The sequence below is a fragment of the Micropterus salmoides genome, unplaced genomic scaffold, assembly GCF_014851395.1.
Source record: "Micropterus salmoides isolate LMB-PRFRI ecotype aquatic unplaced genomic scaffold, ASM1485139v1 Ms_hic_scaffold_23, whole genome shotgun sequence".
Lineage (NCBI taxonomy): Eukaryota > Metazoa > Chordata > Actinopteri > Centrarchiformes > Centrarchidae > Micropterus > Micropterus salmoides.
Genome location: NW_024041484.1, coordinates 10,982,389 through 11,004,127, shown reverse-complemented (window position 1 = coordinate 11,004,127; position 21,739 = coordinate 10,982,389). Strand labels below are relative to the sequence as shown.

At 39.4% G+C, this 21,739-nt stretch overlaps 1 protein-coding gene across 6 annotated transcripts; it reads left to right on the top strand.

Moving 5' to 3' along the window:
- The first annotated feature begins 495 nt into the window (after nucleotides 1-495).
- tnnt2e (troponin T2e, cardiac) lies at nucleotides 496-21,704 on the top strand. Of its 6 annotated transcripts, XM_038739256.1 has the most exons (19): nucleotides 496-589; nucleotides 5,324-5,371; nucleotides 5,496-5,503; nucleotides 5,604-5,624; nucleotides 6,544-6,567; nucleotides 7,060-7,080; nucleotides 8,699-8,719; nucleotides 9,847-9,867; nucleotides 10,605-10,625; nucleotides 11,618-11,629; nucleotides 13,484-13,505; nucleotides 13,607-13,667; nucleotides 13,869-13,985; nucleotides 14,079-14,156; nucleotides 17,207-17,320; nucleotides 17,618-17,730; nucleotides 17,933-18,023; nucleotides 19,261-19,298; nucleotides 21,494-21,704. In XM_038739256.1, the coding sequence occupies exons 2-19, from the start codon at nucleotides 5,340-5,342 to the stop codon at nucleotides 21,531-21,533; spliced, it is 855 nt and encodes a 284-aa protein (XP_038595184.1). In that variant the 5' UTR covers nucleotides 496-589; nucleotides 5,324-5,339; the 3' UTR covers nucleotides 21,534-21,704. The 6 variants fall into 6 exon arrangements, with proteins under 6 accessions (XP_038595184.1, XP_038595186.1, XP_038595185.1 ...); XM_038739258.1 differs by lacking the exon at nucleotides 9,847-9,867; XM_038739257.1 differs by lacking the exon at nucleotides 11,618-11,629.
- The last annotated feature ends 35 nt before the right edge of the window (nucleotides 21,705-21,739 follow it).

Genomic DNA, 21,739 nt, shown 5'->3' with positions numbered 1-21,739 from the left:
GTACAAATAACTCAATGGACTAGTGCCTAAATTCTTTTTAGACATGCTTTTAATATATGCTCCCTCTTGATCACTCAGGTCCTCTGGCACTGGCCTTTTAGTTGTTCCCTGAGTGCTCCGGCATTTAGTGTCTATGGTCCTCACCTCTGGAACAACCTGCCAGAGGAAGTGAGGGCATCACAATCTGTTAACAAATATGTTAAAAAAAATTAAGACATATATGATTATTCCCTTGTATTACCATTTGTTTTCACTGTATTATTGTATTTTTGTTGTATTTCATGTTTTATCTCCATCCAAATAATACTTTGTGGTAGTACGAGTTGTATTTCCAATTTCTGGCCACAAAAGTAGCTGATAGCAAGGAGGCATTCCTCTCCAGGTATAACTCATCTTCTGCCTCCAACAATAGAACTGACGACCCTAACCAGTCATAGAAAAGATATGTGGTCACGTGATGGACAGGGCTGTATTAAGTGTGCTTATTTTGGTTGGGGAGGATGATTGAACTTGTGTATGTCTGGATGTGAAAGAGTACGACCCAAACTTTCTGCTAATCCCGACTCTTCCTTGGGGATACATACCGGAGGTAAGATCTGAGCATGACCTCTGGGTGCATGGCAACAAAATGATCAATAACATCCCGAATAGGCATTGAAATACAGTTCATATTTTGCTGTTTTTAATGGCTGTTTTTTTAAAATCTTGATTTGACAAAAACTTAAGGTCTGCTGAATTAAAACCTCCTCAGCTTGACCTAGCTACTAAAGTCATGAATGCTGAATTAAATTGGCTCAGACGTTGCCTAAGTAGCCTCTTAAAGATTTTATAATGTCTTTTCTTTGATGTATTCTGATCTGAGCAGTGCATATACTGGTGATGAAGGTGCTAAGCTCGCCCCTGAGACTGTTGGTGATGGTAGCATGCTTTGGGCTTTGACTTAATGCTGCCTAATGCCGAAACCAGCACCCGCATTACGCAACATTCCTGCCACTGTCGGACTGTGTGTTATTCCACAGTATCAGCCAGACAGGGACTGACCGCATGCATTAAAGCAAATACACTTTTAATGCCCCAGCCATGACAGCTCTCATACACGGAATTCTTTCTGGGTTTCCAGTCAGTGCTTTTCTTCAACCAGATGGTATTCTTCTATTTCTCCTTTTTCAATCTTTCTCAGTCTCACTCACATTTCTCTCCTCTTGTCCTTGACGTCAGCTGCTCACTCTGATGACACAAGTAACAACCGCACAGGCACCCCAGGCACCACAATGTTTTAATTTGAGCAGACATGTAACAGAATTTAAACAGAAGCATGACTGTGGACAGGGAAGGTGTAAATATGGCATGCAGAGATTGAATGTGCAGCTGGCCTCTTTTGAAACGACTTGGAAAGAAAGAACAGGACCGGTAGCCAGCCAGGCAGAAGAAGGGAGGGAGGGTGAATCCGGGGATGTGGAGCTAATTTTCTTTATCCCAACAATGCCTATTCGACGTGCATATCAAATAAGTCACTATTACTACCAAAAACCTGAAACAAACTTGGTTTTCTCATAATGAATATGCTTAAGAAGGAAGACAATGTCATGAGAGCCATTGTTACAAAAACGTTCCCCAAGCAGCAGCTGACCAAACCGCAACAACAAAAATAGCCTGTCTGAATGTGGGTCCCAGCTCACTGATTTACTGTGAGTATACTGAGGTGAGCCAAACCCATTGTCTGGAGGAGTAGTTCCACACCTGTTCAAAAGCACGTTCTGTTATTCTTAAAAATAGACCCTCATTCTCCTCCCACTGTACTCTGTGCACCAGTTTTTATGATCTGCTGATTTATAAGCTGGTGGGAAAAAAACATGATCCATAACCATGCTCTCATATGATACCATAGCCTTGGGGTCAAGGTCAAGGGTACGGTGATGGATTCAATCCCTGTACCTTTGACCCCAAACACCCCAATGTTTTCTCAAATTAATGAGGCTGGGTTCTATTATGCAACAATTTGAAAAAATGTGCTTAAGAAAGATACTAAAGGGGGACTCCAGCGATTTAGCATTGCATTGCATTGAAATACTCTTATTCGCTTTTTTCTTTGCTAAGAGTTTGCTAAGAAGATTGATACCACCATCATGTATGGCCAGGAATTAGAGGTTATCTTAGCTTAGCATAAAGACTGGACGCAGGGGAAACAGCTAGCCTGCCAAAGGTACATATAGCTCACTAACTATCATATTATATTTTATTTGTATAATCCATACAACAATAGAAGTGTAGAAACGTCAAGTTGGGTTTATGTGCTAGACTACTTCTTGGCTGGGGGCGGTGAGTTCCTGGAGTCAATGATGACACCACAAGGAGTGAACACAAGTGAGGGCAATATACACTACTCAAAAAAAATAAAGGGAACACTAAAATAACACATCCTTGATCTGAATGAATGAAATAATCTCATTAAATACTCCTTTCTTTACATAGTTGAATGTGCTGACAAGAAAATCACACAAAAATTATCAATGGAAATCAAATTTATCAACCCATGGAGGTCTGGATTTGGAGTCACACTCAAAATCAAAGTGGAAAACCACACTACAGGCCGATCCAACTTTGATGTAATGTCCTTAAAACAAGTCAAAATGAGGCTCAGTGTGGCCTCCACATGCCTGTATGACCTCTCTACAACGCCTGGGCATGCTCCTGATGAGGTGCGGATGGTCTCCTGAGGGATCTCCTCCCAGACCTGGACTAAAGCATCCGCCAATTCATGGACACTCTGTGGTGCAACGTGGCGTTAGTGGATGGAGCGAGACATGATGTCCCAGATGTGCTCAATTGGATTCAGGTCTGGGTAACGGGCGGGCCAGTCCATAGCTTCCTCTTGCAGGAACTGCTGACACACTCCAGCCACATGAGGTCTAGCATTGTCTTGCATTAGGAGGAACCCAGGGCCAACCGCACGGCGAGCACACTGAGGGCTGTGCGGCCCCCCAAAGAAATGCCACCCCACACCATTACTGACCCACCGCCAAACCGGTCATGCCGGAGGATGTTGCAGGCAGCAGAACGTTCTCCGCGGCGTCTCCAGACTCTGTCACGTCTGTCACATGTGCTCAGTGTGAACCTGCTTTCATCTGTGAAGAGCACAGGGTGCCAGTGGCGAATTTGCCAATCTTGGTGTTCTCTGGCAAATGCCAAACGTCGTACACGGTGTTGGGCTGTAAGCACAACCCCCACCTGTGGACGTCGGGCCCTCATACCACCCTCATGGAGTCTGTTTCTGACCGTTTGAGAAGACACATGCACATTTGTGGCCTACTGGAGGTCATTTTGCAGGGCTCTGGCAGTGCTCCTCCTGCCCCTCCTTGCACAAAGGCGGAGGTAGCGGTCCTGCTGCTGGGTTGTTGCCCTCCTACGGCCTCCTTCACGTCTCCTGATGTACTGGCCTGTCTCCTGGTAGCGCCTCCATGCTCTGGACACTACACTGACAGACACTGCAAACCTTCTTGCCACAGCTCGCATTGATGTGCCGTCCTGGATGAGCTGCACTACCTGAGCCACTTGTGTGGGTTGTAGACTCCATCTCATGCTACCACTAGAGTGAAAGCACCGCCAGCATTCAAAAGTGACCAAAACATCAGCCAGGAAGCATAGGAACTGAGAAGTGGTCTGTGGTCACCACCTGCAGAACCACTCCTTTATTGGGGGTGTCTTGCTAATTGCCCATAATTTCCACCTGTTGTCTATTCCATTTGCACAGCATGTGAAATTGATTGTCAATCAGTGTTGCTTCCTAAGTGGACAGTTTGATTTCACAGGAGTGTGATTGACTTGGAGTTACACCGTGTTGTTTAAGTGTTCCCTTTATTTTTTGAGCAGTGTATAAAGGGGCACACCACACACACACACACAACCAGCCATGGCAATTAAACACAGGTGAGACGCATTGGGAATCAATGTAGACAGGAAACAAAGCTAAACAAAAACACCAATCACCAAAATTGCACAATAAAACAGGAAGTAAAGCTACAGACAATACACAAAGATATATGTAACTAAATACAACAGAAAACAAGGAAGCAATGCTCAACAAACAAAACCTAAACAAGAACACAGAGGCAATGGGTAAAACAGAACTGGACATTTACCAAAATAACAGAAAAATACCACACTCAAAATCAAGGTTGTGACAAATATAGGCATAGGTATCTTGACCTATAGTCCCTAGTATGTCTCAAGCTCCAAAAACACTGGTTCCTGCATTTGCCATAATGCAACTCAATAGGGTGCATTAAACTCTCACTACCTGGTAAACACCCTCATCTTTCAAACTCTGTGGTTTGTAACACAGGGTTTCTGTTTGAAATCTCAAGCCTCGTCACAAGACAGCGCTCATGATCGTGACACCATCAGGGTTATTTGTGCAGACTTTAGAGATCTCTTCCACAGCCACAGAGGACATAATACAACTATTTTCACAGGCTGAGTGTTACTCCTCGTGGCAAGTAAACTGATCTTCAAAATTGGTGCTGAAATCAGATTGAATTGTTTCGCTTTGACAGAACAATAAGCTGTTACGCATGAATATCAGACTAAATCACACTATGATGGACATTTCTTGCAGTGTACCACTTCAAAGCCTGTTGAGCACCTGGAAAATTGTTTTCCTAGTGTACATATCTGAGCCAATTTGATATGCCTAGCTTCAGATGCATCGGTTCATCCCTGAAGGACTGGTGCAGTCCTGATAGTTTCAGTGCTGTCCAGACTCCAGTCGGCTGCCTGCAGCCTTGATCACTGCCAAGAGGAAATGGCTGAGGATTAGGCCTGGAGCTGTTTAAAGCCCTGGGCCTCTACTTGCAGTGCCCATGGTGGAATCATTTCAAATTCTACAATTGCTCCAATCTCAAAGCATGTAGCCAAGTTTTGTTTCTTTGTAGGTTTTGGATTAGTTGTTTGCACATCTGAATAAAAGCACAGAGAGGAGAAAAGAAGACACAAACCATCTGTCCGAGGGAAAGAAATCTCAAGGGCTAAAATCTCAAGGGCTAAAAACATTACATTCGATGAGATAAAGAGGAAAATATCAGGAAGACAAACAACAACACAAATGACAGCAAGAAAAACATGAATGAAACAAAAATTAATATAATGAGCCCTCATTATATTGAGGCCAAGAGAATTGAGTGTCTGTGTATGTGTGCTTTAAAACTCCTTTATTATCTAAAAAAAAAAGGAAATTCATTAAAAATGCATCATGTATTCTGTGTGGTGAATTGAAGTTGTGATTCTTGATGTTTCGACACATTGTCTGCTTTCCTCTTTTATGCAGGTAATTGGAATCCAAGATGTCTGGAGAAGAAGTAGTGGAGGAGATGCTGTGAGTGCCTTCTTTACATTTTAGTGGTGTTTCACGGTGTACTGAGTTAAACAGACAGACTGAGCTGATTTCGACTGATTGCTCCGGGAAAAAAAATTCACATCTCCTCTTCTTTTCTTTTCAGGGAGGAAGGTAAGTAAGAGTTTGAGAGCATTCAACGTGTTTTCGAAAGCAAAATGTCACTTTCAAGGTTCTGTTGCTAGATGTGGCTGACCTGATTATGTCTCCTCAGAGGTAACCCAGGAAGAGGAAGGTAAAGGCTTCTGCATGGCTTCATATGTGTGCATCGCCTTGTTTCCGGTGTGTCTGCTGCTGTTACAGTGTCTGCTGTCAGTGATAAAAGCCACAGCAAGCTTTTCAGTTTGTCTTTGTTTTTGTATCATTTGTGCAATATAACAAAACATAAGACAAGAGTTAAACAATGGTGACAAGGCAGCAAAACAGTTTATGACGGCAAACAGTGTAGCTGCTGTGAAGGCGCGGGAGGCAAAGTTCATCAAGTGTGAGATAAACTGTGGTGGTGTATGTGAGATGTCGTGTGTGGGTGGGGTATATGTGTGTATGTAAATGCGAATGGGAACACTAATAAGTCGATGAGACAAATAGAAGAGAAAAAAAGAAAGAAAAAAATATGTTAAAACACACTTCCTCCACCACTGATTAGCATTGGATAAAAATCATTTCAAATGCACAAAGTAAACCGAAACGACAATGACATTTTCCCCCTGTTGTTATGCTATGTGTCGAGATTTGGCTTTGATTTCTGACAGGTTACAAACAGCTCATGGGCTTGGTTTGTGATCCGGGATCATTCCCTGTTTCTAGCTTTGTTCAGAATGTCAGACACCAGCATTGGTTTCAGTGCATCCCACGGGACAATATCACAGTGCTCAGAGTTTGACCGAATCCCAGCCTCAAGCTGTTTGCCAGAGCCTCATTGATCCACTAATCCTTATTTAGTTCACTCAGACATGAAGACACTGAAAGAAGAAGGTTTGTATGACTTGTTTTTTGTCAGTAAATAATGCCTTTGTGTGTGTGTGTGTGTGTGTGTGTGCATGTGTGTGTGTGTGTGTGTCTGTGTGCATGTGTGTGTGTGTCTGTGTGTGTTTGGTGTCATGTTTTTGCCCACCAATAACAATAATTTGACTTGTTATGTTTTTGTTTTATAGAAGAAGTAGCACCTGAAGTACAAGGTAATTCTAATCTTTTAATATTTGTCTATGAGCCATTATAATTCCATTTGCGTTTATAGAATACATTGAAATTTATATAGAAAACGGCTAATTAGGTGTCACTTCATATTACAAAATTTATATGTGTAGTGCTGTCCAGAGCATTGCTTGTGCCATCATAAATATTACAAACATACTTTATATTAATAACACACAGGTTCACCTGTACATTACAAACATTTTATCTCTTATTTAATTCAGCACCATTTATTTACCTGTATCATTAGCATTTCATGCTACTTTATTTACAAACTGCCAAAACGTTAAAACATTAATTTTTGTTATCACATTTTATACCGTATGCCTAGCTTATTTCACGATTGAAAAATAAGTTATGTAAAAGTCGTATATAATTTAATCCTGTGACTAAATGTCAATTGTTAATTGTAAATTGCATTTTCTGATGACATGTGACATATTTAACCATATTTTCATTATTTCACACCACCTTAGAACCTCTTCCTACTGTGGAAGGTAATGACTTTTGTTATATTTTATTCTAATCTAACATATATAACAGTGTTGATGGTCCAGCATGAACAACTATATTGTATACATTATGTGAATGAAACATCATTTTGCTTTGAAATATGACACTTAATAAATTGCACATGCTTATTTTGTTTAACTTTAAAGAGGTGGTATTATGCTGTTTGGCTTTTTCCCTCTTCTTTATTGAGTTATATACCTTTTTGTGCATGTTTGCAACAGGTTTGCAAAGTGAAAAAGTCCACCACAAAGGGAGTTCCCATCTCCCACAGAAAACTCTGCTCTGAACTGCCTGAAAACAGCTGGTTTGTAGTCCAGCCATTTCCCTTTCATCCCTGTGAGCGCCTCATATAACGCTAGCCAAGCGGCTTGTCCGACACACCCTCAAAAACAGCGGTGGAAAAACACTGAGCTCCAGCACACACCTCTCCTCTCCCTTCCAAACCCTATCTACCCTCCAGGCAGTCAATGGACATGAAGTTGCTACTGTGATGTAGAGACAGAGCTCAGTTAAAACTTAATGTATGAAAGATACTTTTGTTACAGATTAATAACTCCCCACTGTGAAACTCTTGCTCCAGTCCATGTTGCCAAGCTGGTCAGCAACATGTACAGCTGAATCGAAGCTGTTTACCGGCTTCTCATTGGCCCGCCATTCTCTGCTTCTGATTGGCTTGTAGTCCTTAACTAGGAACTGCGCATGTGCAACTCCCAACAAAGATCATTTAAAGACAAGATGTATCACTCTATAGCTAAAACGAAGCCTTCAAAACAGAAGAGAGCTGCAGCAATGTGCAGTATGACGGGTACAACTCCCCACTGTGACACATCCACCAGTGTGTCCCTGAGCAAGACACTTAACCCCTAGTTGCTCCAGAGGCGTGCGACCTCTGACATATATAGCAATTGTAAGTCGCTTTGGATAAAAGCGTCAGCTAAATGAATAAATGTAAATGTAATAACAAAAAATATACTGTTTTTGAAAATTAAACCATGTAAACCTGCTCTGGTTCAACCCCTAAATAAGATTATGAACCTGAAAGTGAGCATAATACCACCTCTTCAAGTACATATTAGTTAAACCATTCTCCTCGTAAATAATAACATATTGTAGCCAAGTCATGCCATGAACATTTACTGATGAGCTGTGTCCCATTTCTTGCATTGATTATGATCGCTATGATCACCTGCCGGTTCACATTACATTTACAGAGAGCCTTCAGCAGAAGGTAATTCAAGGAGACTGTAGGACTGAGATATTTGTGACTTTCAATCTTTTCAATTCTTTGTTGCGGCCAAATTCATATTCCTATTTTAAGATTTATTCTGATAACACACTTTTATAAAAGAACTGCCTCACACTGTCTGAAAGTAAACTAAGTGTTCATGGCTTGGCGCCCCCAGAGTACTTTCACCAGCCCTGTATGACAAGGCATACAGAAACTGTTTAGACTTTCTATTTTCTCCTTCTCACAGGCAAGACAGTGTTTCATATCAAAATGTATAAAGTAGATATATATAAAGAACGACGTAAATAATAAAGTAAATCCATTTGGATTCTGCCATCTGATGCACTAACATGCCCTTATGTCCTCTGCCACAGAGTCTCCAGCTGCAGATGAAGGTACTATAATTTACTTTCATTACTGTAATAACAGGTGGAAAGTAACTAAGTACACGTATTCAAATACAGTAATTGAGTACAAGTTTGTTGTACTTGTAGGACTTTATTAGAATATTTCCATTTTCTGCTACTTTATACTTCTACACCATTACATCTCAGAGGCAAATGTGTTTTCCTCCACTACAGTCATTTGATACATTTGATCACTAGTTACTTTGCAGATTGAGTAATAACGCAAAATATTACCAACTAATAACATTATGACCTTTTGACTTCATGTACCAGGCAGTATATGAAGTAAAAATAGATTTTGGAAACTCACAAACAGCTAGGATCACTCTCTCTTTCAATGATTTGTGCTGCGCGTTGCGTACAAAAGGTTCAAGACAATTCAACTTTGGCGGCAGGTGTGTGCGTGAGGCAAACACAACAGAGACTGTTTCACGGGAACACGCCTGCTTGTCACTACGCCTTGTGCTTGACCACTTCCCCTCACTCTAACAGGGACACTTACTATTGAACATAGACTGTTTATGCTGCTCCCTGATAAAAGAAAAATGTTTCTGCTGATACCTGTTCAGAAAAAAACCCAAGAAAACAGATCTATATATGGTAACCTGTTGCTCAGAAGGTGCCTGGAATGATGTTATGATCGTGGCTCTGGACTTTGATGGTAACTTGTTTTAACAAGCTAGATAAAAGGTAATGCCTTGGCAGTGGCAAATAGCTTTGGTTTAATATTTCATTTGATTTTGACATTAATGTTTTAAGTTGAGATTTAGAAGAAATATTTTATTGCTAACTGTGTAAAGGGAATACTGCTGGTAAAAAGCACCTTATTTGTTTAAAATGTTTGCAAACCACACGTTATTGCACTTTTATGTATATAGCAGTACATTTAAATGTGTGCGACACGTTGCCCAGCACTAGTTAAAACATTCAGATTTTTATCACATCATATATACTGTATGTCTTGCTTATTTTATGATTGCAAAGAAAAGTTATGTAATATTCATATATAATGTAATTCCGTGACTAAATGTCAATTGTAAACATATTGTTTCATTGCATTTTCTGATGACATGTGACATATTTAACCATATTTTAATTATTTCACACCACCTTAGAACCTCTTCCTACAGTGGAAGGTAATGACTTTTGTTATATTTTAATCTAATCTAACATATATAACAGTGTTGATGGTCCAGCTTTAACAACTATATTGTATACATTATGTGAATGAAAAAATATTTGGCTTTGAAATATGACACCTAATACATGGCATATGCTTATTTTGTTTAACTTTAAGTACATATTGGAAAAACCATTCTCCTCGTAACAATAACATATTGTAGCCAAGTCATGCCATGAACATTTACTGATGAGCTGTGTCCCATTTCTTGCATTGATTATGATCGCTATGATCACCTGCCGGTTCACATTACATTTACAGAGAGCCTTCAGCAGAAGGTAATTCAAGGAGACTGTAGGACTGAGATATTTGTGGGAAATTGTAATAGTGACTTTCAATCTTTTCAAATCTCTGTTGCTGCTGAATTCATATGTGGTGTAAATATCTTCCTATTTTAATATTTATTCTGATAACACACTCTTATAAAAGAACTGCCTTCACACTGTCTGAAAGTAAACTAAGTGTTCATGGCTTGGCGCCCCCAGAGTACTTTCACCAGCCCTGTGTGACAAGGCATACAGAAACTGTTTAGACTTTCTATTTTCTCCTTCTCACAGGCAAGATAGTTTTTCATATCAAAATGTGTAAAGTAGATATATATAAAGAACGAAGTAGTATTGTTAAATAATAAAGTAAATCCATTTGGATTCTGCCATCTGATGCACTAACATGTCCTTATGTCCTCTGCCACAGAGTCTCCAGCTGCAGATGAAGGTACTATAATTTACTTTCTATTACTATAATGACACTGGTGAAAAGTAACTAAGTACATGTATTCAAATACAGTAATTGAGTACAAGTTTGTTGTACTTGTAGGACTTTATTAGAATATTTCCATTTTCTGCTACTTTATACTTCTACTCCATTACATCTCAGAGGCAAATGTGTTTTCCTCCACTACAGTCATTTGATACATTTGATCACTAGTTACTTTGCAGATTGAGTAATAATATAAAATATTACCAACTAATAACATTATGACCTTTTGACTTCATATACCCGCCAGTATATAAAGTAAAAAAATAGCCCCACCTTCACCAGCTGCAACATTAAAGTGATTAAAGTGAAACACATGGATGCATCGATAATTAGAATTTTTTTATATATTAGACATTATTCTGAAAGAGGCCATTCTGTATAAAGAGTCCTTTTACTTTTTGTAGCCTACTTAGTATATTTTGATGCTAAAACCTTTGAACTTTTAATGAAGTAAATTATTGAATGCAGGACTCGTAACAGAGTAGTTGTACACTGTGTTATTACTACTTTTACTTAAAGGTTCACCGTGTTATATTGAGGAGGATCTATTGACAGAAATGCAATATAATATACATAACTATGTTTTCAGTGGTGTATAAAGACCTTATGTAATGTTATTTATTTATTTATTAGTGTTTTTATTACCTTAGAATTTTCCATTTCTATCTACACACACTGCGGGTCATCATCATTTGGCACAAGAGCCAACAGAGCGTGCCGGCCACCGTAGCTCCTGTTTTTTAATGACAAACAACTGTACTGGATGTCATGCTATAGTGCATTGCTACAGACCATGCATAAAAGTCAGAAAAACAAGATTCATTGTTCCAGTATTTATTCACTTACACAGCTCATTTATGTGTGTTGAGTGTCTGTGTTCTATTGTTCCATTAGTGAGGGTCATTTATTAATTAATTATAATTTACTTCTCTGTTCTCACCCTCTAGGAGAGAACCAGGGTAAGTGAGCGCTGTAATTTTATCTAAAGATCAGTTGAACAGTTTGACTTGTCAATTGTACATTTTTTACACTCCAAATATGGTTTTAAGATTCATATTTTAGTCTTAATGAAAAACTAAATAGATGACTAAATAGATCACTTATATACAGTAAGGAAAATAAGTATTTGAACACCCTGCTATTTTGCAAGTTCTCCCACTTAGAAATCATGGAGGGGTCTGAAATTGTCATCGTAGGTGCATGTCCACTGTGAGAGACATAATCAAAAAAATAATCCAGAAATCACAATGTATGATTTTTTAACTATTTATTTGTATGATACAGCTGCAAATAAGTATTTGAACACCTGTCTATCAGCTAGAATTCTGACTCTCAAAGACCTGTTAGTCTGCCTTCAAAATGTCCACCTCCACTCCATTTATTATCCTAAATTAGATGCACCTGTTTGAGGTCGTTAGCTGCCTCCTGTTAGCAGACACCTGTCCACCCCATACAATCAGTAAGAATCCAACTACTAACATGGCCAAGACCAAAGAGCTGTCCAAAGACACTAGAGACAAAATTGTACACCTCCACAAGGCTGGAAAGGGCTACGGGGAAATTGCCAAGCAGCTTGGTGAAAAAAGGTCCACTGTTGGAGCAATCATTAGAAAATGGAAGAAGCTAAACATGACTGTCAATCTCCCTCGGACTGGGGTTCCATGCAAGATCTCACCTCGTGGGGTCTCAATGATCCTAAGAAAGGCGAGAAATCAGCCCAGAACTACACGGGAGGAGCTGGTCAATGACCTGAAAAGAGCTGGGACCACCGTTTCCAAGGTTACTGTTGGTAATACACTAAGACGTCATGGTTTGAAATCACGCATGGCACGGAAGGTTCCCCTGCTTAAACCAGCACATGTCAAGGCCCGTCTTCAGTTTGCCAATGACCATTTGGATGATCCAGAGGAGTCATGGGAGAAAGTCATGTGGTCAGATGAGAGCAAAATAGAACTTTTTGGTCATAATTCCACTAACCGTGTTTGGAGGAAGAAGAATGATGAGTACCATCCCAAGAACAGCATCCCTACTGTGAAGCATGGGGGTGGTAGCATCATGTTTGGGGGTGTTTTTCTGCACATGGGACAGGGCGACATCACTGTATTAAGGAGAGGATGACCGGGGCCATGTATTGCGAGATTTTGGGGAACAACCTCCTTCCCTCAGTTAGAGCATTGAAGATGGGTCGAGGCCGGGTCTTCCAACATGACAATGAACCGAAGCACACAGCCAGGATAACCAAGGAGTGGCTCTGTAAGAAGCATATCAAGGTTCTGGCGTGGCCTAGCCAGTCTCAAGACCTAAACCCAATAGACAATCTTTGGAGGGAGCTCAAAGTCCGTGTTTCTCAGCGACAGCCCAGAAACCTGACTGATCTAGAGAAGATCTGTGTGGAGGAGTGGGCCAAAATCCCTCCTGCAGTGTGTGCAAACCTGGTGAAAAACTACAGGAAACGTTTGACCGCTGTAATTGCAAACAAAGGCTACTGTACCAAATGTTCAAATACTTATTTGCAGCTGTATCATACAAATAAATAGTTAAAAAATCATACATTGTGATTTCTGGATTTTATTTTAATTTTTTTAGATTGTGTCTCTCACAGTGGACATGCACCGATGACAATTTCAGACCCCTCCATGATTTCTAAGTGGGAGAACTTGCAAAATAGCAGGGTGTTCAAATACTTATTTTCCTCACTGTGTGTGTGTATGTATGTATGTATGTATATATATGTGTATATATATATAGTATAGATTAAACAAATGTAAATCAGTGCTATAGTAACTGTATTATCACTTTTTTTATTACAATAGATGACTCCAAACCCAAACCAAAGTAAGTCTTTCGTCATGTGAATTTTAATCTATATACATCAACCAACTAGTGGTTAACTGGTTGTTTAAAGTTAATTTTCTAACCCAGAAATGTTTTTTGAGGTTGTTTGCTCCAGCTATAGCTGTGCCGAAGATACCAGAGGGAGAAAAGGTGGACTTTGATGTAAGTGATACCTTTTTAAATGACATTGACACAATTTATTTGTCTGTATACTGTGTCTGCATGTATAAATGTTTGTCTTTTTTTGTCATTATGAGGACCAAATGTCGGCTGCAGTAGTTTAGGTTCAACATTTTGTTTAGGACTTCATGAGGGTTTTGCTCTCTGGATATGCAGTCACTGAAGGTGCATCTGTAACTGCAGGACATCCACAGAAAGCGTCAGGAGAAGGATCTGACCGAGCTGCAATCTCTGATCGAGGCCCACTTCATTCAGAGGAAGAAGGAAGAGGAGGAGCTCATCGCTCTCGTTAACAGAATCGTAAGTCTTCCAGGAAAGTGTGCCAGATCGCTGGAGTGATGCACCACCCAGCAAACAATTACACTGTGTGTTTGTGTGGGCATGGATGTGCAGGAGAAGCGTCGTGCTGAGAGGGCTGAACAGCTGAGGATCCGTGCTGAGAGGGAGAAGGAGAGGCAGACTCGTGTCGCAGTGAGTTCCTTTTCAATCACCGTTTTTCAGGACAATGACCCTAAATACAATAAATAAAGAGTGTCCTATAACAAATAACTGTAACCAAAATATAATTACGGTGTCTATCCTGGTTGGGAATCTTCTCTGATGAATGTAAACTCCTCAACAACAGAAAGTAAATACTCCATCCTTGATCTTTACTCCATCTTTCCCATTTTTGTTTTGATATACTCTAAAGCATAAACGGGCACATTTTTAAATGTGAGTGTCCTTGGTGCCAGGGCTGGACTGGGACAAAAAATCAGCCCTGGCAATTTTTGCCCAGGCAGCCCACCAAAATCGGTCGGACACCCCTCACCAATACACCATCCATCCATTTAAGGGCTTAAATCAGGGGTGTGACAAAACACTTGAGAGCCCATGAGACGTAACATTGCACAAGATTGGGGCCATGACAACAAGACTGTATTTTAATGGGCTTACTATTTAAAAAAAAACTATTTATTGAAGAAGTTTTTGATATAGAGGTCCTTCCCCAGAAGATTTTGAGCATGAAACATTTAATTTCCTGCATTCTGGAGACATTTTCTGCATCAGGGAAGCACAAAATTCAGGTGCCAGGTGACAATTCAGAATATAAAAATATAATGGAATGCAGTAATAATAATAATAATAATAATCTTTATTTGTAGAGCACTTTTCAAAAACAAGTGCTTTAACAAGTGTAAAGACAATAATACCCAAAAGACAATAATACAAAAACAATACAAGATAAAATCATGAAAACATTGAAAAGACTAAAATACACGTTTAAGATAATTATAAAATTAGTAAAATAAATAAAATAAAAGGGATAAAATAAAGTCAAATAAGATCGGGAAAGGCTCTCCTATAAAAGTATGTTTTAAGAAGTGACTTAAAAGAGTTCACTGACTCAGCTGACCTGATTTCCTCGGGCAGGCTGTTCCAGAGGGGCCCTGACAGCAAACACTCTGTCCCCTTTAGTTTTCAGTCGAGACTCTGGAACAGACAACAGCTAGACCTCTGCCCGAGGATCTCAATCAGCAGTGTTGGGGTAGTTACTCATAAAAGGTAATGGATTACACATTACTAGTAACTTTTTTTTTTTTTTAAAGTAATGCCTTACTTTACTAGATTACTCACTGCTGAAAGTAACTAGTTCTGTCCTTTCGCGAAACAATATGAAGTAGGCCTAATACCTCCACCCCTCGAAAGACGTCTTTGGCAGTATTGCAATTTCTGCATCCTCATGAACTGGCGTTGAAGTAAAAAGTTAGGTCGGAAAAGTGTTACGCAAACACGGAGGAAAAGGGACTATTTATTTTTCTCTCCTCCCGTTATGCGGATAGTTCAAGAACCAGTTCACAAGTAACGCGATGATTTTGTCATTAATAACTGTAATGTGATTACTGAAGTTATCAACAGTAATGCGTTACATTACTACCTTACAGACAAAAGTAATCTGATTACAGTAATGCGTTACTCTGCAATGTGTTAGGCTACCCCCAACACTGGTAATCAGTAGCTTATTATTGTTTTTAGCTTAAGTGACTTTTTTTGGACAACACAGAGTTTTCTTCTATATTTACTTTGCATTACAGGCATATTGTGCAAATAAACCTTTGTCATAGAATTTTTATTTGTTAATTAACATTTCTTGGTGCAAGCTATTTTTCAGAACATTTTTAACAAATGCTTTCAAAAAGTGGTGGCTACCTGTCCCCAGCGTCTCCAGTGTAAATCACCCTCCCTCCCTACAGGTTGAGCTACTCCATGCCTTCACCTCCACTCTCCTCCTGCTCACTTTCGCTAAAGAGATGTGATTGGGCCGCCCAGTGTCAGTACAGAAAATTACCCAATGGGCAGGTCGTTGGTCCATTTTTTAAAAAACAGTTATATAAATACATCATTTACGTTACATCTGCCCCAAAGGTGCATCGGCCCACTGGTAATTTGCCCCATTACCAGTCCAGCCCTGCTTGGTGCAGTTAAGTGATGTCATTCAAAAAATTGCTTTGGGCAGATTTAATTTCAGCATAACATATAAATTTGGATCAACATGAAGTCTTTGCCTTTAGGGAACTCTTTTCTTTATGTTGTCTGCTGCAAATAATTCAGTTATATTTTTCTTTAAAGCACCTATAGTCAATATTTTCATAATACCAATGGATTAAATGACCATGTAAGAGTGGTGTTACATGTACATGACAAACCTACAGAGAATTATCACCCTGCAACTCTGATTTTAATGTCACAGGTCTCATAGCATTGTTTTTCTACAGCAGTAGGCTGTTTTCAATGAAAACGCTCTAAAAATCCACCGTACATTATTTGCAAACCAAGTTAGCGAGTGAAGAGCTAAAGAGTCAGCTATTTCCCTTAGGAATTGGTGGAGACCAAAAACAGAGCTAAAAGGAGATTGGAATACTGGAGTTACATTTATTAATTTAGCTGACACTTTTATGCAAAGCGTCTTACAATTGCTATAAATGTTGCATGTAGGTCACACACCTCTAGGGCAACTAGGGGTGAAGCGTCTTGCTCAAGGACACATTGGTGTCTTACAGTGGATTCGAACGTGGGTCTCTCACACAAAAGGTATGTGTCTTATCCACTGCGTCATCACCACCCCAGTTACATCTGGTGGCCAGAAACACAACTCCAAATGAATGATTATGTTGCTCTGTATCAGCTTGATGTGTAATTAAGCAGCTGTTCGCTATCATGTTGACTATATCAAGCTAAAATGTAAAAATATGCTAGTGTTGTGTTTACAGCTTGTTTCTGCTTCCCCAAAGAGAACAAAATTTCAGTTACTGCAGGTTTAACTTGAAATTCACATGAAACCAATTGTCATTTTCTAACATGGCAGATAATGATAATAATTTCCAGGAAAAGGATCTTCTTGCAGATACAGTGAATTTTATCTAAGTGATGACAGCAGGAAGACTTTAATAGATTTTGCCCTCAGTATTGATTAAGCCGTTGGAGAGGCAAGGTGGTGTGTTTCTTTCTCCTGTGACCTTCTTGTGCAATCTGTATGGCAGGAAGAAAAGGAGAGGAAGGAGCAGGAGGAGGCCCGTAAAAAGCAGGATGAGGACGCCAAGAAGAAGAAGGCTCTGACAAACATGACTCAGCAGTATGGTGGTGTCCAACAGAGGGTCAGTCTTCACAAACTGTTTACCAAATTCTCACTGAAAATCTTCTGTCAGACAAATGTAAAGGATTGGCACAGTCGGTACCAGTCAGTACCCACCATAATGCACAACCATCGCTGAAATGAAAGACAGAAGATGGAGACTGTTACTGTGATCATAAATACATGTGTTTATACTTGAATCAATAGGAAATAGGATCAGCGTTTCAGATTTTGTGGCCTCTTTGATATTTTCTTTCTTTTATCCTTTCTCTTCTTGTGTTCTGTCAACACATCCTCTTTGATTGATTCTCCTATCCAGCAAGATGGAAAAAGGGGAGCGAAAAAGCAGACAGAGAGAGAGAAGAAAAAGAAGATCCTGGCAGAGAGGAGGAAGCCTCTCAACATCGACCATCTCAGCGAGGACAAAGTGAAGTAAGGATACTATGTTTTCACTAGCAGCCCTTATTCACAGTTCCATAGACAGGCTAATATCCACATTTACGGTCCGATGCAGGTGATTTGTTTGTGAATAAACTCCCATCTACTTTCCATTCCTTAAATCATAGAGGTCTAACGTTTTGGCAAGGTCTTTTACTTTTCTGTTTCTAAAATGCAACTGGTATTTGCTCTGAAGGGAGAAGGCCAATGAGCTGTGGCAGTGGCTGATGACACTGGAGTCTGAGAAGTTTGACCTCACCGAGAAACTGAAGAGACAGAAATATGATGTAAGTACTTTGCCTTGGGGTGTTCATGTACCAATTGCTCCATGAAATGACAAAGTGAAAACCTTTTTTTTTTTTTTCACCAAACCTGTATATGCACCTGTAGAAGAACTCAACTACATAAAATAAAAAGTGTCGGTGTTACAGTTCAATCAATCTGGAATACCTTTTGGAAAATACGCTTATTCGCTTTTTTTTGTAGTTGCAAGACTTTGATGAGAAGATTGATTCAGCTTTCACGTTTGTACGGTAAAAATTAAGCTAAAGCCAACAGCCCGTAAGCTTAGCTCAGAAAAGACTGGAAACATGGAAACAGCTAGCCTGATTCTATCCAACAAAATATAACATGTTAACTAGTGAGCTTTAAAGGTGCTGGATGGTGAATTTTCTTATCTTTGAACATAACTGGACTAGCTGTTTCCAGTCTTTATGTTAAGCTAAGCTAACAAGCTGCTCACTCCAGCTACAAATTTACCGTAGGCTACAGACAAGAGTGGTTTAAATCTTCTGTTCTTTATATTTCCCAAATTTTCTTACTCTTTCTTTCATGTCTTTACAAAATGAACAGCCTATGACCTGATTAAAATCCTCCATTAGCTTCTATGTATATGCTACCTAACTTGTTTTATGTACTATATGAATTTAGATCATGGGATAAGATGATAATGCAGCCTACAGCCCTGAAAAATCCACATAATGTGAAAGCTGAAAAATATGTAATATACTTTTAAGTGAAAGGCTGTCCAGAGGGCACCTACATAAAATGAATGTGGCTTGACTTCCAGATTACTGTACTCCAGTTCCGAATCAATGAGCAGCAGAAGTTGTGAGTAATTGTTAATAAGGAGTGTGAGCGTCTTGGTTGTTTTGCTGTCCTGTGTGTTAAAGGGTCACAAACTGAGCCTCAGACAGTGGAGCAGGAGCAAAGCCGGGCAACCACTGACAACAGAAGGTGAAACTGGTAGTGTGGAGCCTGTAATGAGGCGAGCACAACTGAAACATAAGCACTTCAGCTCTGTGGCCTTCACTTTAGGATTTAGTTAAATGATCAGCTCTGTCAGGAAGGCTAGAGGTGAGTCCCCATCCACAGATGAAATTCTTTGGACATCAGGTGAACATATCTTGCCCTGCTGAGCTCTTCTTTAGGACCACGAGGTCCACTCTTCGGCTCAGCTGGTGTCCGCCCGTGTCCACCTGTTGCTCTTGTGCTTAGCCAGTCCTCCATGTTTGTCCCCCACAGATCAATCAGCTCCTGGCTCGCGTTCAAGACCACCAGAGGTAAGTGACAAGGCTCATATTGGCGCTGAGAGTTTCTTTAATAGAATTGAGGTGGTTTTGGTACTCATTTAAAGAACCTCAGGAAATGTTGAGTCAGTTTTATTTAACAAAACAAATTTGGTATTATAAGTGCATATAAATTGATAAATTGTAGTTGTGAACCCCCGTATACAGTTCTTCAATATGATAAATTATCTCTTGTAACCCTTTTTAAACTCACATCAACCTACCTGATGTAGAATGGGAACATGTGACACAGTCTTTACTGAATGAGTTGTGAGCATTGAAATAGTTCTAACTTTGCACAGCACAGATCTCACCTACCTATGGCTCTGAACAAGTAAAACATAAAATCAGATTTTACCTGTTTCAGACAGCCATGGAAAAAGATCAACACAGTAGCAGAAAGCTCTGCCATTTTAAAGCATTCATGCAGTATTTGATTACTTTCTTACCATACTCTACTTGTTTCTCGCTCTGCTCAACATTCTTTATTCTTCTCCGTGCATCTATTACCCATCATCCCTCTTTACATCTTCATCCAGGCAGTCCGAAAACATTGTGTTCCTGATCCACAGCTATACTTGAGCTTTGAAGTTGGTAGAATAGAGAAGCACTGTGGTGGTTGGAGCGAACATCCCAAAGCCCCCACATATTTGCTACTTTTTGAAACTGCTTTTTGTAACACTATTGGTTACAGATTTTGAAATGTAAACCGATCTGAATCAATCCCTTGAAAAAGAAAAAAGCCGTGTATGTCAACATTTAAAAAAGGCAGAAAGCGAGACGTCTGTGTTAAATCAACTGGTAAGTGTCTACACTCAAATATCTGGCAGATTAAACTGTGGATGTATCAGATCTTATGGGCAAAGGGGCAAAAAGAGAACAAAGGCAGGGTATGAAAAGGTAAGGCTGCTGCTGAGAGGACACAATCATCATTTGCCAGCCGTGTGAAATCGTGTTTTTCCCTTTTCTAATAGCATGATGCTTTGATGTCTTCTTCAACCCCTCCATCACTTCGCTCATGACCTAATTTCATTTTGTTAATGAACACTACAGCACATATGGACCTACAGAGCATCTGCACTGACAAAATGTCACGCTTAAAGAAAATTATGTCTACATGCAGACAAAGATATGTGCTGTGCGTCATTCATACAGAGGGCTGGGTAATACTTATTTGTCAGCAGCTTAAATGAATCCGTAGCAAAATGAACATTTGAAAACTGACGTACCAAAAGCTTGCATCGCTGTTATTCTTTGATCGGTTGCAATTTAAATCACAATTTCACAATTTTAAAGTTCTTGTATAGTAGCCAGTCTCTTTTGTTAAATGAAAAAAAAAAAAGGTTTGTAGAAAAACATACCTATATCAAAAAAGTAGTATCTCAAAGTGTTTCTCTACTAATAAGAAACAATACTTCATACCTTACTTTGAGGAATTTAGGCAGACATGTTTGTCACCCCTTTTTTATTTCAATATAAAAAAAACCTGCTGTACAAGATCTCTAAAGAGATTTAAATTGTATGGAGACCCCAAGCATTAAAATGTTTTATAAATATGGCAATATAAAATACATAATAATAATAATAATATAACCATCATGAAATATTCCATGGATTTTTAAAAGATTCAGCTCATTATGATAATTTCATACTGCTTATGCAGGTCTCCATTTATTACAAAATCGCCTTCTTCTAAAGTCTGTTTTTGTTTTCCCAACACTACTTTTTCCAGTTTTAGTTCACAATGCCACTATGTCACCATCTGGCAGTTTAAGCCCTCAGCAGCATTGAACCTCAGCAGTCTGTTCTCTGATTGGCTGTTGCTTTTTCTCTGAATAGGCGGCAAGCCAATCACATAAAGAATGGATGGATGACATTACATTTCATATTAAATAGAGTTTTAAAATTGTGTTGGATTATTACTTACCCATTTATGGTTATTATTAATGTATCTGTATTTATTCATGATTATTCACTTCATAATGGATTTAATTAATATTTAATTAACACCTTGGGCCTCCAAACTGTGGAACTACCAGTGATACCCAGACCTGTATGTACAAACAACATTTGTTAGGAACACACCAGAGCAACCAAATGGAACTATAGAGATGGACTTAATAAATATTAATTCATACATGGATGAATAGTAAACTGTTGACTGATGATTTATGTTTGTGACCCCACAGCACCAAAGGAAGAGGCAAGGCCAAGGGCAGGCTGAGATAGATGCAAGCACCAGCAGGATTTCTCCAAGGAAGCGCCTGAAGATGAGCACCAGTATTGATTTTGACGACATTAATGTACGCATAAACAATAAAACAGCACTACAACAGCTGGTTTTAGACATAAACAATAAAAAAGTGCTTTTAAGCCCGTTTGTGCGGTTTAAGTTTAAAACTAGTGGATTTTATCTCTTTCTGTCTCTTTGTCAC